Source organism: Haliotis rubra, unplaced genomic scaffold (genome assembly GCF_003918875.1).
Source record: "Haliotis rubra isolate DU_JTF1 unplaced genomic scaffold, ASM391887v1 Scf467, whole genome shotgun sequence".
NCBI classification, from domain to species: Eukaryota; Metazoa; Mollusca; class Gastropoda; order Lepetellida; family Haliotidae; genus Haliotis; species Haliotis rubra.
In genome coordinates this window covers 257859-274262 of record NW_025767154.1, presented here as the reverse complement: position 1 = coordinate 274262, position 16404 = coordinate 257859, and the positions used below count along the sequence as shown (strand labels likewise).

The 16404-nt window shown below is 41.7% G+C and overlaps 1 protein-coding gene across 6 annotated transcripts in view; it reads left to right on the top strand.

The window, feature by feature from the left end:
* Positions 1–16404, top strand: part of LOC124290481 (MAP kinase-activating death domain protein-like) — a 152847-nt gene that overhangs the window by 27247 nt on the left and 109196 nt on the right. For all 6 annotated transcript variants that reach the window (XM_046727191.1, XM_046727190.1, XM_046727189.1 and 3 more), the window contains exons 5-7: positions 10508–10639; positions 10956–11069; positions 13816–13896. In XM_046727191.1, coding sequence (XP_046583147.1) covers positions 10508–10639; positions 10956–11069; positions 13816–13896 — 327 coding nt within the window. The remainder of the gene's footprint in view (positions 1–10507; positions 10640–10955; positions 11070–13815; positions 13897–16404) is intronic.

The window sequence follows — 16404 nt, the reverse complement described above, 5'->3', positions numbered from 1 at the left end:
AATCAAAGCATCAGACCAACTCTATAAGTTTTTTGCAGAATTTATGACCTTGAAATAAAAAAAGTTGTTTAACAAACGAGTTACAATTGTCCACTTTTGAGCCAAATGGACTGTAAGTCTTGTTCGTTAGAATATCGCTGTTTACTTTGCCAAGAATTATCTAGGGAAAACTGGATTAAGATGGACGCTAATTATTCTTTTTCTCAGTAAAAGAATTTGTCCTAATGCTCGAAACCTTCAAAATGTACCAATTCTTCCCGATCTACTACGATTTCCACCAAATCGGGAATCCAAAAGCAAATCTAAGGCTAAATTGCGCTCTTCCTCGGGACAGTTAGATCTTGCCGCCATTACAGCGTTATTCTTGTTATTTAAGTATGATCTTAATGCCTCTATGAATAAGTCCCTGGCAGAGTCGAGAGTTACGGAACGAGGCAAAATTCATAAGAATACAGCGGCAGGTGGATTAGACAGCAGACCCACATAACCAGTCGGCTGTGAGCCGTATGATGCTGGCTACAGCCGCACAAGCCCTACCGTCCGTTTGGGTAGCAGCCGCTTGTGGTTGACCCTACTATCATGAAACCCGCTTGGCAGTCTGCCGTTATCCGCAGGGATGGGACAGAGCTGTAAGAGCCCAACGGGATTGAGCCAGTGGACTGTGGTCAGGCCATGTTCACGGAGACAGCCCAGAGAGTAAAAGCAGTTACCATGGCAGGTACGACAGGCACGGGTGGTGTGGCTGAAGTTTAGCGGACGGCAGCCGCGGGCCATGGGTGGTCCGTGTGATCGATCTACTGGCTGTTGTGGATCACTATCACAAGGGCTTATACCCCCTTGCCTGTGGGGGTCAACTATTGATATTCCTGGACAATTAGAAACAGATCACCTCAGACAGTTGGATTTTTTCAGTAATAGAGCAGGGTTACATCCTTCCTTGGGACAGTGGCTACCCTGGCGATAGAGCAGTTACTAGAGAAGAAAGCAGTAGTCGAACCGTCCACCCAAGACACATCGAAGGGTGTCTGTTCTCCTGTTTTTCTGGTACCAAAGAAAGACACAGGAGAGATGTGCATGATCATGATCTCATCACTCTCAACAAGAACTGGGTGTTCACCCACCTGGGACTGATAGTTCATTCAGACAAAATCCGAAATGACACCAACACCCAGGATCAAGTTTTTTTCAGCGATACTAGATGCACGGGTATGCTACATCTATCCACCGCCAGAACGTTGGACAAGATTTTCCGGCTTCTCAGTTCCCCTCCAGTGTCTATACGTCCTGGGCCAGGATCCATCAGCGAGAATCCCAGATTTGGATACATCAGCACAGATTTTACGATCTAGTGGCACTCATAACCTTCCCAGAGAGTCAGAGAAGAACTTCTATGGTGGACAAAGGATACAAGCAATCTTTAGGGGGCTTCCATCCACTTGCCCTGGTTTTAACCATATATCCAGATGCATCAACAATGAGCTGGGGTGCTCACATGGAACATCTTCAGGTACAAGGCCAGTGGACAATAGAAAAGAGCATGATCCTCATCAATATTTTGGAGATGTTAGCAGTAGTCAAGGCACTCCACCACTGGGCTTGGTTTCTGCACAGGAAGAGCATTATGTTGGCAACAGACATCTCTATGTAGGTAGCATATGTCAACAAGCAAGGAGGGACCAGATCTTATCTTCTCCAGGTAACCCAGCAGCTGTTTACGATGACGGATTTTATGAAGTGCTTTGTCAGAGCTCAACATATCCCTGGATGAGTGAACATCTCTCTGTCCAGGCCGGATCGGGTGATCACAACAGAATGGACTTTACACAGTGACGCTTTCAACGTGATTGGAGAGACCTGGGAAGTTCCCACACGATAGATTTGTTTGCGACTTGCCCCAGCAATCATCTACCAGTTTATGTCAGCCCAGTACCGGAACCATCAGCTTAGGCAGTGGATGCAATGACAATATCCTGGGAGAAAATGACAGCCTTCCCTCCATTCAAACTTATCCCAAAAGTCTTAACGAAGATTTACCCACACAACTGTGTAATCTATCTAGTAGCACCAGCTTGGCTGACCAGATCGTTGTACACGATACAACTTCGTTTGCACGTGTGAAACTATCTGCAGTTCACTCAAGCAACAGGGATTTGTGAGAGGTACTGCAACATTGGCCATAACTCAGTCGATCAGACCCTCTACAGCTTCCTTGTACAGTGGAACAGATTTGTCGAGTGGAGATGATACCGACAACTCCTTGATACTCTAATATCTATCCCACTGATTGCAGATTTTCTACTATATCACCAAGAAGAGACACCAAGAAGGTTGAGCATAGTACCATCGAAGTGTATAGATCTGCCATTGCTTCAGTATGTGATATGCAGGGACATGCAGTAGGCTCTAATAGCTCTCTTCACAAGCTGATCAGATCCTTCCAGATTAATGATATTTCTGAACCAGCAGTCTTTCCTAAGGGGAAATTAGCCTAGTTCTTCAATCCCTGTAGAAAGCACACAACGAGCCAATGAAAAATACACCACTAAAGTTTCTGTCCTTCAGGAACAATTTACATGTATTGTTAGTAATTGTGAATAAACTTACCTCTGGATTATGGGGTCCAGGTCCCACCCTACCTCCCCGCTATATATTGCAGAAGATGGTTCAGAACAATCATGAGGATTTTCAAACAACCACGCTGTGATGTCACAGCCAAGGGAGATAAACACTTGACTACATAGACATACCACTAAGAATAACTCTGACTCAGTTTATTTATTTTTCCTTATCCTGACTCATGCTCTTTTGCTTGTCTTCTTCTTCTTGCGAACATACTGGAACACTTGTATCTCCCTAATTGAAGCTCCCTTCAATGTAAAATCACTAATTAGTACTCACCAAGAGTTGCTTCCCTTTCCGAAATGCTCGGGAAAGGAGGCGCCGCCTCTTCCCACATTCTTCACTCTCTCCTTCGCCCAGTGAGCAGGATGTGAGAGCGCCTGTGTCTCCCTACGGCACTATATCCTTTGATTATTCTTACTTAGTTACCTTTACAAGTCTCTTATAGAGGTTTAGCTAGTATCCTTCAACAATATGGTTTAATATTTATTCGTATTTACTCGTATTTACTACTGTTTATTCACGGGACGCCGTGATTGTTCAGTAGATTACGTTGATGAAAATCTGTACTGTTTGCAAGTTACGTTTTTCTGCTGCTGATCCGCATTTAATATGCCCTAGCCGTACTGTACCATGTTCTTTCAATTCAGGTTGCAGTTTTTGCAATAATTTATATAATTCTGCATTTAACAAATATTTACTTTGCGTCTTGTGACGCACAGCAGATAGGTCACGTAAGCTATATCCAGGCATGGATATGGGGCTGAATCCTTCTCAAGTCAACTGCTGTCGGATGATCCCCTCCCGTCTGGTGTTCCGCTGGAGTTCTCTTGGAGGAGAGGGGTGGGATGCAGTCCGCCGTCTCCAAGAAGCGACCTGCATCGCCAGACATCCAGTCGTCGCAGTCTAGACTAAGAGCGCATCTACATCTCAGCGCAGACTCTGCACCCCCAGGGCAGCGTCTACCACCAAGGGGAAGCCAGCGCAGACCGCACAAACTTTCTTGGCCAAGATTGTTCCCATCGCAGAACAGGGCCTGTATGATGAGCAGCCGCTCATCATTCCCGAGGTTCATCTCAAGAAACGACCGGTATCAGCTACAGTGATGTCAGCACAGATCCACAATCAGCTCGATGTATCAACGCTGATGACTGATGAGCTTCCCATGGGTCCCGTCACCACCAACGCAGACAGGGCAGCGTCTACAACTTCGCAGACGATGTATAGACACCATCCTCTACCCAGAGAAGGCTACACGCCCCTTAGATGACGACAACTCTACGGGGACGTCTGCGCAGACTACAAGAACTTTCTCTGCCGAGATTGTTCCGTTGACGGTACAGGGACTCTCCGATGATCAACCGATCATCTTCCCAGAGGTTCATCACAAGTAACGACCAGTCACCTTTGGTGACTTCAGCGCAGATCTCCACGGTACCCGAGGTATCTAGGATGACAACAGATGAGCGTCCTGTGGACCAGGTCGCTATCAACGCAGAAAGGGCAGCGCTACTACCACCGCAGACCTTCAAACCGGGGGACGTTATGCAGTAGATGATCAGCGTTACGGCCTGGAGAAGAAGTCACAGCCCACAACGAGGTCCCGAGCCTTTGCGAAGGTTCCAACGCAGACGTCGTCTCTGAGGGACCCTTCATCAACGTGACATCTGGCAGCAGATCTACACTACAGGCCAGCCTTCACGAAGGTCGACTCAACCATCCCCTGCGGCGGACATGGACGATCAGCATTCGCGAAGGAGGAATCGCCATCCCCGGATAAAGAATCGGACCACCAGCGTTCGCGAAGGACCAGTCGCCATCCCCCAGATGCGGAATCAGCATTCGCGAAGGCATTCGCAAAGGAGAATTCTTCCATCCCCTGATACAGAATTGGACGACCAGCGTTTGCGAAGCCGTTCGCGAAGGACCAGTCACCACTCCCCAAGTGTGACGCAGATGAGCCTTCGCGAAGGCATTCGCGAAGGACCAGTCACCACTCCCCAAGTGCAGACGCAGATGAGCCTTCGCGAAGGACGTCAGCTACAGTATACAAGACATCTTCGTCTTATAGATCGTCGAGGGATTCACCAGGACCTTCGCGAAACCACAGGTCACCCTACAGGCACAGTTTGTCGGACTATTCACCACGCCGATTTCCACGCAGATCCCCACACAGGTCTCCGCGCAGGTCTACGTGCAGGTCTCCATGAAGGTCTTCACGCAGGTCGTCACACAGGTCTCCAGGGAAGCAGAGACATCGCAGTACTTCGTCTCTCAACTGTACGCCGCATGCCGTCTACAAGCCTGCGTGTAGGCATTCGCGCAGGCCATCTACAACGCAGAAACGCCGCAGTACTTACGTTCTCAACAGAACGCTATATGTCATCACCGAGCCTGCGCGAAGGTATTCGCACAGGCCATCCACAAGGCAGAGACGTCGCAGTACTTAACTTCTTAACAGAACGCTACTTATAGTCTACAAGCTGCGCGAAGGACGGCGCTATCTTCAGAGACTGTCAACAAATGAAGAGCCTAATAAAGGATCTTCAGACCGACTACCTACATCAAGGGCATCAACGACGCTTCGCAGATCATCACGGGAATCACCATTTCCGTATATATTGCCAGGTAGGCAATTCCGGACTACGAGACGATTATCTACATGCAAGGTGCCATACAGTCACACCAAGTCGACCACCACGCAGATCACTACGCAGATCGTCAAGGTTATTCAACTAGGACACGAAGTACCGTCATCCTAGAAGGGAAAAATCTTCATCGTTACACACTGAAGATAGGTAATACAGTGCAAGAGAGGTACTCTTGTCAGAATTCATCACTAGCTCGGATCTTCAGAAGGAATCCAGGACGGGATTCACATAGATTGGTATATCTACATTAGAAGATTCATGGCCTTATACAGATCTTCACCTTTGTACAGATCTGCAGACATTCTCAATGACGGGATTCAACAGCAGCCTTGCTACAGCGAGATAAATACATAATCGTCCACGATTCCCTGAGAAAAAAATTTACAAGTTCAGCATTAATTCTACAATTACGACGCTTCATTGATGTATGCAGTCTACAAGCTGACAACGTGAAAGTTCAATTGAGCCTATGTATAAGGACGATGGCATTATCTTCAAGACTGAAGTAGACAGCCTACCCAGCATCGATATTACGCGGCGAAATATTTCGCGCCCAAATATTCACGCGTTTACAATTTAACCCTCAACACACGTGGTCACTCGTGTAACTTCGGAAAGCTACGGACAAGACCGACGATTGATCAGATATCAACGACAGCACTAGATTCTACAAGGATCTTTTTCCTGCTACACCGGTGACATCACAGCGCGGCTAGCCTACAGAATCAAAATGCTTTGTTTTGATTGGACCACGAGGGACAACGCCCTGCACAGAGATCAAACGTAGTTCACAGATCAAAGCATGGGTTACAAGTGACAATAACATGTCAGCGAGCGAGCAACGCCTCCATTACAGTCCAGTTAGACTGGACCTTCGTGATTTGGCTGCCTTCATGGGGTTAGAGACCTCCCCTGTCATCATTAAAGACGAGGTCGCGGCAGCCAGGCGATTTTTACATAGTTTCAATGATGGCAGTTAAAGAGTCGGCCATCACTTCATTTCCTTACAGACACGGTAAGGGTGTCAAGATCGTAGGATATAGATACAAGTTCTTGTATCTCAAGCACTACTCTCTCCGTTTTTACTACAAAGTGGCGAAATCTGTTGGTTTTTCGCACGTCAGCACAAGACATGACATGCAAAGAGAATTAAAACTACGCCCACTACTGGTTTTCATGAATGTACAACCGGACGATCCGGACAGATTATTACCTCAGACCTCATCTACTTTGGTGGACCAGGAGGTCGAATGTTTGTGAAGGCATCTATTTAACAGAGCCGGAGTTCAAAACCCATCTCTATGTAGACGCGTCGCTCCAAGGTTGGGGAGCTCATCTCGCCAACCGGACGGCATCAGGGTTATGGAACCAGCAAGAGAGCAAGCTGCACATAAACATGCTAGAAATGAAAGCAGTAATCAACGCCCTACTACATTGGAGCACCATTCTACAGAATGCGCATCTAATGATTCACACCGACAACTCAACAGTGGCGTTTTATATAAACAAACAAGGCTCAACGAGATCATTGAACCTATTGACGCTATGCTTTCAACTGTTCGATCTAATCGACGATCTCAACATACATGTCAGAGCATGTCACATTCCTGGAGCCAAGAATGTACTAGCAGACGCACTCTCTCGGCCACATCTACCGTCACCGACAGAATGGATGCTCCATACAGAAATCTTTGCACAGATTATCAAGGAAATAGGAGCTCCGCTAGTAGATCTATTCGCCACTCGCTTCAACAATCAGCTAACAACATTCGTATCACCAGTCGCGGATCCACAAGCGTGGGCAACGGACGCACTAAGCATATCCTGGGAAGGCCTCAACGCGTACGCGTTTCCGCCACCAGCGCTAATTCCGTGGTTTCCCATTCTAATTCAAGAAATCAGACAACCAATACTACAACTACCAAAGCGCTCGAATCTACTAGTACATCCTCACACCAAACAAGCGCACGGAAACCCAGAAGCATTCCAACTTCACGTATGGACTGTATTAAAGGTCAAGTAACTAAGACGCCAGAGTTACTGGCCTTGCTACGTTCATTCCGATTGGAGGATCAGAAACAGAGATTTCGCGCTCCAGCATGGGATCTAAATGTAGTGCTCCAACACCTCACAAGTGAGGCCTATGAACCACTGGAATCAACATCGTTTGAATTTCTGACACAGAAAACATTGTTCCTGTTATCCCTAGCAACGGCAGCCAGGATGTCAGAAATTCACGCTCTAGATTATTAGAGAACACGTTTCGATGACAATCAAAACATAGTGCATATGGGACTGCGATGGGACTTTATCGCCAAGAATCAATTGCCAGGTCAACCAGACAGATTATTCCATGTCCCTGCACTTTCCTCAATTCTCGGACCTCATGATACGCTTGACCTATCATTATGCCCAGTGAGAGCACTCAAAATCTATCTACAACGATCCAAAACGAGGTGACGACAACTCAAGCGGTTATTCATCCCTCTATCGACAGCGACTCAGACCGAAGTCTCCCGTACCACGATATCGATAAGGATCAGTACTGTCATACTTCGTACCTACAAGGCTGCAGGACTCGACCCTCCAAGAGCATCTAATCCCCATGAAATCAGAGCACTGGCTTCGACACTCGCTCTACACGGAAATTGCTCGTTGAATACCATTATGGAGGGCTGCTTTGGGAAATCCGACATGGTGTTTGCTAACCACTATCTGAGAGATATCACCACCGAGGACATCTCAGGTATTCACCATTTCGGTCCCATGGTCCTCGCACAGCAGTTGACAGTCCCTCGTAGACGATGAGACATAGTCTCACGAGATTATTCTGTATATATCATACCAGTATTATCTAGCTTATAACTCTACGGAGTTTTCTGCTAATTATATACATATCTTAAGTCTACATTAGTCTTAAGCCCAGTACTGATGTTACATGTACATTGGGTCGCTTCTCCACTTTTGAGTCACTTTTATACTATTATTATTATTATCATATTATCTAAATATTGTAGTACCCCCATTTATGGCAGCTGGTAGAACTTATGTATTATAGCAGCAGGAATTATCTTAACCCTTTCAACACCGCAGGCCGCTTAAGTGGCCACAACGTTATGAGTCCCCAGACACCGGAGGCCGCTTTAGCGGCCAGGCAGTAGTCACGTCAAAATCAGACATAATTTTAGGAACCTACCTGACTTATGATTCATATATTAAATCTATCACATTTCACAATGTCTGAAAACACTTATTAAATTTAAATTTATCATATATTATCAGCAGAATTAAAATTATAAACTATTCTTCGCAATGTTCTTGAAAACAATGATTCTCGGACACATGCTTCGGCAGCGGGTCCACCATAACATTGTCAAAGAGCAAAGTAACGATGTTTCGAGGAATTCATTAAATAAATTGAATAAACTAATGAATAAAATCAACAACAACATTCATAAAAGTTGTCAAACGTACATATAAAATTATTATTTCCATCTTTTTGTGCGATCATGTAATGTAAGTCAAGTCACTGACAAGTGACATCCCGGCTCTCGCCGCCTCAATCTTCACTGCTCGGACACGATGTTTAATGCGAAAATATATACATGAAGCATTTTTGTCACAGGTCATAACCTACCACGATACGTCCAATAAGTTCCATAATTTACGTATAGGTAGCGATTTCTTGCTTAATATGTTCAAAATAGCATTATTTTACCCAAAACTTTCCTCTAAATCTAAAAGTTTTCGTTTACGAGGACGTCATCCATTGCCGTAATATGATTGGCTGCCTTAGGTCACGTGTCTCATTTTGACCAATCACGACCCTTATAGCAGACTGTAGCGAAAAAGCGTCATTAGAAACCAATTTTTATCCAATAAAATCGCTTCTTACAACTGTGAAAATACTCGTGGCAAGGGTTCAGTGATGTTGTTGATGTTCAGAGCTTTTCGAGCGATACCCGACATCAGACGATTAAGCCTCCCATGTTATTCATACAACGCTCAGAAAACGGAGGTATTTTCCGTTGTTATGTCATGTTACCGAGCGGAAAGCCACAGACATCGAGAAATAGGCGACCATACATATTATTTAAGAAATATTTTTATGATAGTTTTCTGATTACGTAAAAATGAAAATAGAAAAGAAAAAGGCACGGGCATGTTATGACATGTCACAAATGGAAAAAAATCGCCACAGTTTTTGCTTCTTTCGTGGTTTATCTGGACGTTATAAATGTAAGCTTGCGTTTTCATTAAAAATTAATTTTATTTAAGTTGTAGTTGTATTATTTGAATATTTATCAACAGTAGGATTAGATCTTTTAAATGGTGTATGGGATGTAGTAGCAATAACGTTTTACAAGCTTATAATTTCCTTCATAAACATAGGCTTCATCTATGACCTCAGAGTCTCTTGGAGCTCGGTGTCATGGCAGTAAATGCCTCTGGTTGACTGGTGTTGAAAGAGTTAATTACAGTGCCATTATGAAGTTCCCGTAGGGGGTTATTACATATATAAATCACTAATTATTTAAGTCCGAAGTATTCTGTTTCCCACCTCCGTTTCCGTAGGATTCTACAAGCAAAAGAGCATGAGTCAGGATAAGGAAAAATATGTAATTTTCTGAATAAAATTGATATTTTATACTTATCCTGACTCATGAGGTAAGCCCTCCCATCCTCCCCACATAACACTTTGGATTTCCCTGTAAATTCAAGTGTTGGGCTCGTTAAACAGGAGCGAGTGAAGCATGTGGGAAGAGGTGGCGCCTCCTATCCCGCACATTTCGGAAAGGGAAGCAACTCTTGGTGAGTACTAATTAGTGATTTTACATTGAAGGGAGCTTCAATTAGGGAGATACAAGTGTTCCACTATGTTCGCAAGAAGAAGAAGACAAGCAAAAGAGCATGAGTCAGGATAAGTATAAAATATCAATTTTATTCAGAAAATTACATTTTCATTTCCATTCTGTATGTCTCAGTGGTACCCACAGATAAAAGGCAACCTAAATCCAGGGGTAAATTTGCTAACAAATACTAGCAATACATATAACTGTTCCTTTCTGGTGGAAAGCTTTGGGACGTTTAGGAAAAGGTTGTTGATGGGGTTACTTCTGTTTTTAAATTTGTCATATCAACACCTAATCATTTTTTCAAGGAAATGTATTTGTAGAGCCAAGTAACTAAAGTTTAATTCTTGCTGTGTAATTTGAATTGCCGTGTATGTGTTTCAGGTTGTGCTCCAATCCCGTGACTACAATGCCTTATCTATGAGTGTGATGGCATTTGTGTCCATGCTGTATCCCTTGGAGTACATGTTCCCAGTCATCCCACTGCTGCCCACATGTATGGCATCAGCAGAGCAGGTGGGTACTTTACACACTTAGCCTGAACAGGCTTAGCTTTGAATTCTTTACAAACATGTCCAATCTTGGTCAAAACTCTTTTTGTCTTCCACACAGATCCAAGGTAAATCTCTGAAAAACAACAAAACCAAAACACCCCCACCCCCCACCCCCTCCCTCCCCAACCCCTCACCCTACCCTCACCTTACGCCCTCACACATACAGAGACAGACACACACTAACACAGACAGACAGACAGACAGAGATATATATGATCAAGCAAGCACACATGCACGCACACAAACTAATCAGTCCTATTTGTCTGTGTTTGTTGTAGTTGCTGCTGGCCCCAACCCCTTACCTGATTGGTGTTCCTGCCAGCTTCTTCCTGTACAAGAAGGACTTCAGGGTGCCTGATGATGTCTGGCTCATAGACCTTGACTCCAACAAGGTAAACAATTTACTGCCTCTTACACTTCACAGTAAATATAAATCCATGTGCTGTAAGGAGGCTATTTCTCCCTCATTATCAGATGAGTATGTTAAATTATTGTCTGATTGGATTTACGTCAGTATGGGAAGTCTCAATGCCAGATTATCATTTTATTTCTCATTTATGAATGTGTTCCACATTCTTGTAGTCAGTACTGGTGAAATCAGGATTGTAGCTTTCACATGGGATGTCATAACACATAATGAAACCATAAAAGTAACCACTGTTAATATATTGGTATTGCAATAGGTGTGGTGAAATGGGGTTAACGGTACATTCAAAAGAACATATTTTTTTACCAAGTAAATTGATTGCTTGTGTGTGTATGCCTGCCTGTACTTATGCTTTAATGTGACATATCATACCACTCTTTGATCTGGATACCCCACTCAGATATATAACACTGATTCTGAACCAACTGATCTTTGTTTTATCCCCTTCCTTGCAGAGTAACAACACTGAATACACAATGCCAATTTGGAAAAACAATAAACAATTGCATCTGTTATGGTGTGTAGAGATCGCCCCAAGTCTTCTTCACATTCAGCTATCTGTAAACAGTTGACAGATAAATAATCTTCCTTTTCCCAATGATTTTGCATATGTGTAAAGCAGAACAAATGGCATTCTTCTTTCCTGTGTGTTCTTGAGTGAATTTTGAATGCATGTGTTTCATGCACTGTGGACCCATGAAGGTCCAGGTTAGAATATTGATCTTCAGTAACCCAGGCGACTAACGGGATCGGGTGGTCAGGCTCGCTGACTTGGTTAACATATGTCATCGGTTTCCAATTGTGCAGATCGATGCACATGCTGTTAATCACGGGATTGTCTGGTCCAGATTATTTACAGACTGCCGCCATATAGCTGGAATATTGCTGAGTGCGGCGTAAAACTAAACTCTTTCACTTCGTGCACTTTGTGAATCAAATCTGTCAGAGGGTATCCAGGATGTTTGGGTCAGGCCTCCTTCAATCCATTTTGTGACTAGGGCTGGGACCAGGTAGATATTTTAGACCCTGGTAGTGGTAGCAAGGTAGCACTACACTACCCAGGTACCCGTTACAGCTTTATTTAGAGTAAATTCCCTAAGTTACGTGACAGTCATAGGGACTGAAATTCAAAAACATGGAGCCTGATCATATTTTATCCAAACTCCACAACTCAGAAAACCAAACACAACTTGTGCATTGCAGAACTGAGCTTTAGAGATGGTGGCACATCCTCTATGTAGAAATGCCTAGTTTCCAAACATCCGATATTTGATAGAATGGAATTGGAGGCTAAGGCCCATGGCTAAACCAATTTAAAAAGAAAACACACAGAAATTGAAATTTTCATTCTACTCTATGAAAGATATTGCTGAATATATTATTGCCTAAATGGTTATTGTGGTGTTCAGTTAAGATTGTCCAAATAATGGTTTGTCCGATGTTTTGTCATTGTCACTCTATATTCAAAATCTAGCTGTGTGCTCACCATCTTGAATGTGATTGCACTTAACTTGAGCAAATTATAACAATAGAATCATAAGCATATTTTAGTTTTTTGATTATATGGATCAGGAAATGTGAAATTGTGAATATTCTTGAAAGGTGTTTTTAATACAACTTCACAGTCCCTGAAACAAACTTGAGTAAAAGAAAAGGTAACTTCAAAGTCAACTGCTATTTGTCTTCCTGCAAATACCTACAACTAATTGGTCTGCTTAATGAGTGAAAAGGCTGATGTAAATTTATAAGATTACCTGACATCATTATTTGTGAAATACATTTCCCCTCACACTTTGTATTTTGTTTACTTAGCAATCAATGTGTGAGGGTGTGATTATTATGTGTACATAGCATGAAATTGCAGTCTCTTGTACATGCACTGGCTCCTGATGAATCACTTGAAAGTAGCTTGTATTATAACTCAAATGACTTTGAATGCTGTGATTGGGAGAAATTCATTCGGAACTATAATATTGTGTTTTTATAACTGCTGCTAAGCCACCATTCAAGATCAACTATCAATAGTGAATCTGAAAAACCATGTACCTACATGCAGGGAAACAAACTATTGACTTGTGATGAGTTACACATGTCATTGATGATATGTATAGCTTTATTCTGTCAAATGAGGTGTCACTGGCGGTAAACTGATCATGATAAATAACATTTTGATTGGTTTGATCTGCTGATCAGTTCAAACATGATTTTTCTAACATTTATGTGAATAAAACTGAATATATCTTTGAATTCGATAATAACACAGATTTACAACAGAGCTGGAAGTACATTGAACTCTTTTCACATCTGGATAGTGTTATGACAATTTGTTATGATAGTGGCATAACTGTCATACTTCCGTCCAGATATGCTGATTAGTTGTAACATTCTGTAGATTTTGTCTTTGCTTTACATGACAAATCAACTAATTTTGTAAGTGTATGATCTGCACCCTGTCCACACACCTGTATTTTGTGGGGAAAATGTTCATTTGTACACTGGAAAATAGTGTTAGAGATAACACTATAGAGAACAAAGGATGTGTAAAATTATTATAAACTGCTTATCCTACACAGCTTTCAGAACCAATGTTGTTGCAAGCAGTTGCTACATGTTGTTTGTTTTCAAAATGCAAGTTTTGTAATTCTACTCAGTGTTGTTTGAGGAGTTAGTTAGAATACTGGAATTAGTTTTTCATGTCAACAATGTTCCAGATTACAATGCCCACAAATGCAGAGGTTCTGCCTCCAATGCCAGATCCTGAAGGTGCTAGCCTGAAGACACATCTCAAGCAGGTGAGACATTATAGATCCCACTTATGGCCTGTATATGCTGACTTGGAGCAAAGTGAAGGCAGGATTCATTATTGACAAAATCCAAACCAAATAATGCTTCTGTTGATCAGTGTTAATTCTCATCATAGACATTTGAATCTTGTTCAGTTTCTTAATTCTATCAGAGGGGATCCAAGATGTTTGCACCAATTACAATATAATTTATTAACATTTATCTAATGCTTTTTTATTTATCTTGATTGGTGTTTCTTTGTTTCTCAAAGTCTTAGTTGTTAACTATAATTTTCCATGTTTGCACATTTCTTAGTTATTTGTTGCATGTTATGTCCCTGATTTATAAATTTTCCTTTTTAGCTCACCTGACTAAAGCTAGTAAAGTCTACTGAGCTTATGTCATGGGCTGCTTATTTTGAGTCCATTGGCGTATGTGAACATTATATCAGAAATCTCTGAACCAATAAAGTAGAAATTACAAATGAAAACACAAGAATTTGTTCATGAAGTTTGAATTGATTTTTGATATGTCAGCGTCAGCAGCCATATTGATAAAGTGATTATGGTGATTATGCTATAATTATTGTTAAAAATGTCAAGAAAGTTAATATGTATGTAGCATGAATCTTACTGTACAAAATGAGTGTTACTTTTGTGCATTGCAACTGTGTTCACAAAAAGAACATTCATTCAGGCAGATTTGGAAACTTTGATGACAATTTTGGTTTGTTTAATCTTTGTTAATACTCTTGTACTCACCTTTTACACCGAGGAAAATGAGTATCAATGCTGACAGGAACTTTTGTGATGTAGTTGTCACTTAAAGCATGTTTAAGCTGTTGACTACATATAGAGGTGAGCTGCAGTGATGTGGAACAATATTCTGTGCATATATTTCTTTGATATATTGAGGTGATATCTTTTCATGTATGATTCCACTTGGAGGAAACATTGCTATTATGTATTACTATTACTAGTGATTGAAACCTATTTACTCTGAAATATGCATTTGAAAGGGAATGCCTAAACATGTATGTCTGTTGTTTAATAGTGCTCAATGTTTCTATGGAATGGCTTCACTATCAGCTCAACCTCAACAGAGTTTCCTGTTCTTTGATATCATGATTATTGGAAAGCATGATAGTATTCATTTGTCTTTCATGACTTTCACAATGTTAATTTACTATATATATTTTTAAATATATTAATATATTAACTTCATTATACAGATGTTCTTCTTTTAGACATTTGATGTCCAATACAAGCTGGCTTCTTATTGACTTCCGGTCATATACTTTGTTCCCCCCAAAAGAAGGCCTCCATTAGGTGCCAGCCTGTAATACTGTGATATGTTGGTGATTGATAACCCTTTCATACAAATGTACCTTTGTGTGATTGTATAATTTGGTATTTGGTATGGTAGTGATTAGCCAGCATATCCTGACTACACATTGGCCTGTTATTGATGTTGAGTGAATAGTTTTAGGATCTGATGTCTAAGAGAGGATGTACTGTACTTAGTTTTTTGGTAATGTTTTAATAAAACCCTAATAAACTGTTAGACTTTGAAATATGATGAAAGCGTAATAAATAATACCTTGTTTGGAATATAATAGCATGATTGATAATACCTGATTATTTCAACTGCTATCTTATAATCTGTCTTGTTTGTGTGAATTATGCATCCAAATCAAGTTTATCAGAATTAATCTTAAATTGATCTTCGCATCAGTCTTCGCATCGATTCATTCTTCTTCTTGTAGATTAGAGTGAATCCTAATCTAATTGAGAAATGGGATTGGACAATTTGCCATTAGATTGCTGCATATTTTATACAGGGTAGAAATTAACCTGAAAAACTCCGAACTGGACTTTGGTGATGTTCTTAGCTCCTCTGAATCGAATATTCAAGTGAGGTTATGAAGTATATGTTGTTTGTTTATTTGTCATACAAGTTTTACATCTTATTTATATAGATTTATTGCATTTGTTACTCACCAGACGGAAAGTCAAGTGAGCTTTTGTCATGGCATGTTGTCCATTTTCTGAGTATTTCACTATCTAGTTGTCTGTCTGTCATTTACTTGCAGTGTTAACGTCATTGAAAGTACAAGGCCTTTTGTGCTGAAAGTTGGTATTAATAATCCCAGCTGTGGGTTCTCTTAAACTGCATTCCAGTAAGAAACATGGTAAAAATATCATGTGATCTCTGGGCGGTGGGGTAGCCTAGTGGTTAAAGCGTTGGCTCGTCACGCCGAAGACCCGGGTTCGATTCCCCACATGGGCACAATGTGTTAAGCCCATTTCTGGTGTCCCCCGCCGTGATATTGCTGGAATATTGCTAAAAGCGGCGTAAAACTAAACTCAGTCAGTCAGTCAGTCATGTGATCTCTTCATTTATCACTGTGAAATATGACTTGTCTCCATGTAAGTGTTTATATTTTAAATAACATTTTTAGCCTATTTTGATCTTTTATCTAGATACAACCTTTGTCTCTGATTTTGAAATTTTGT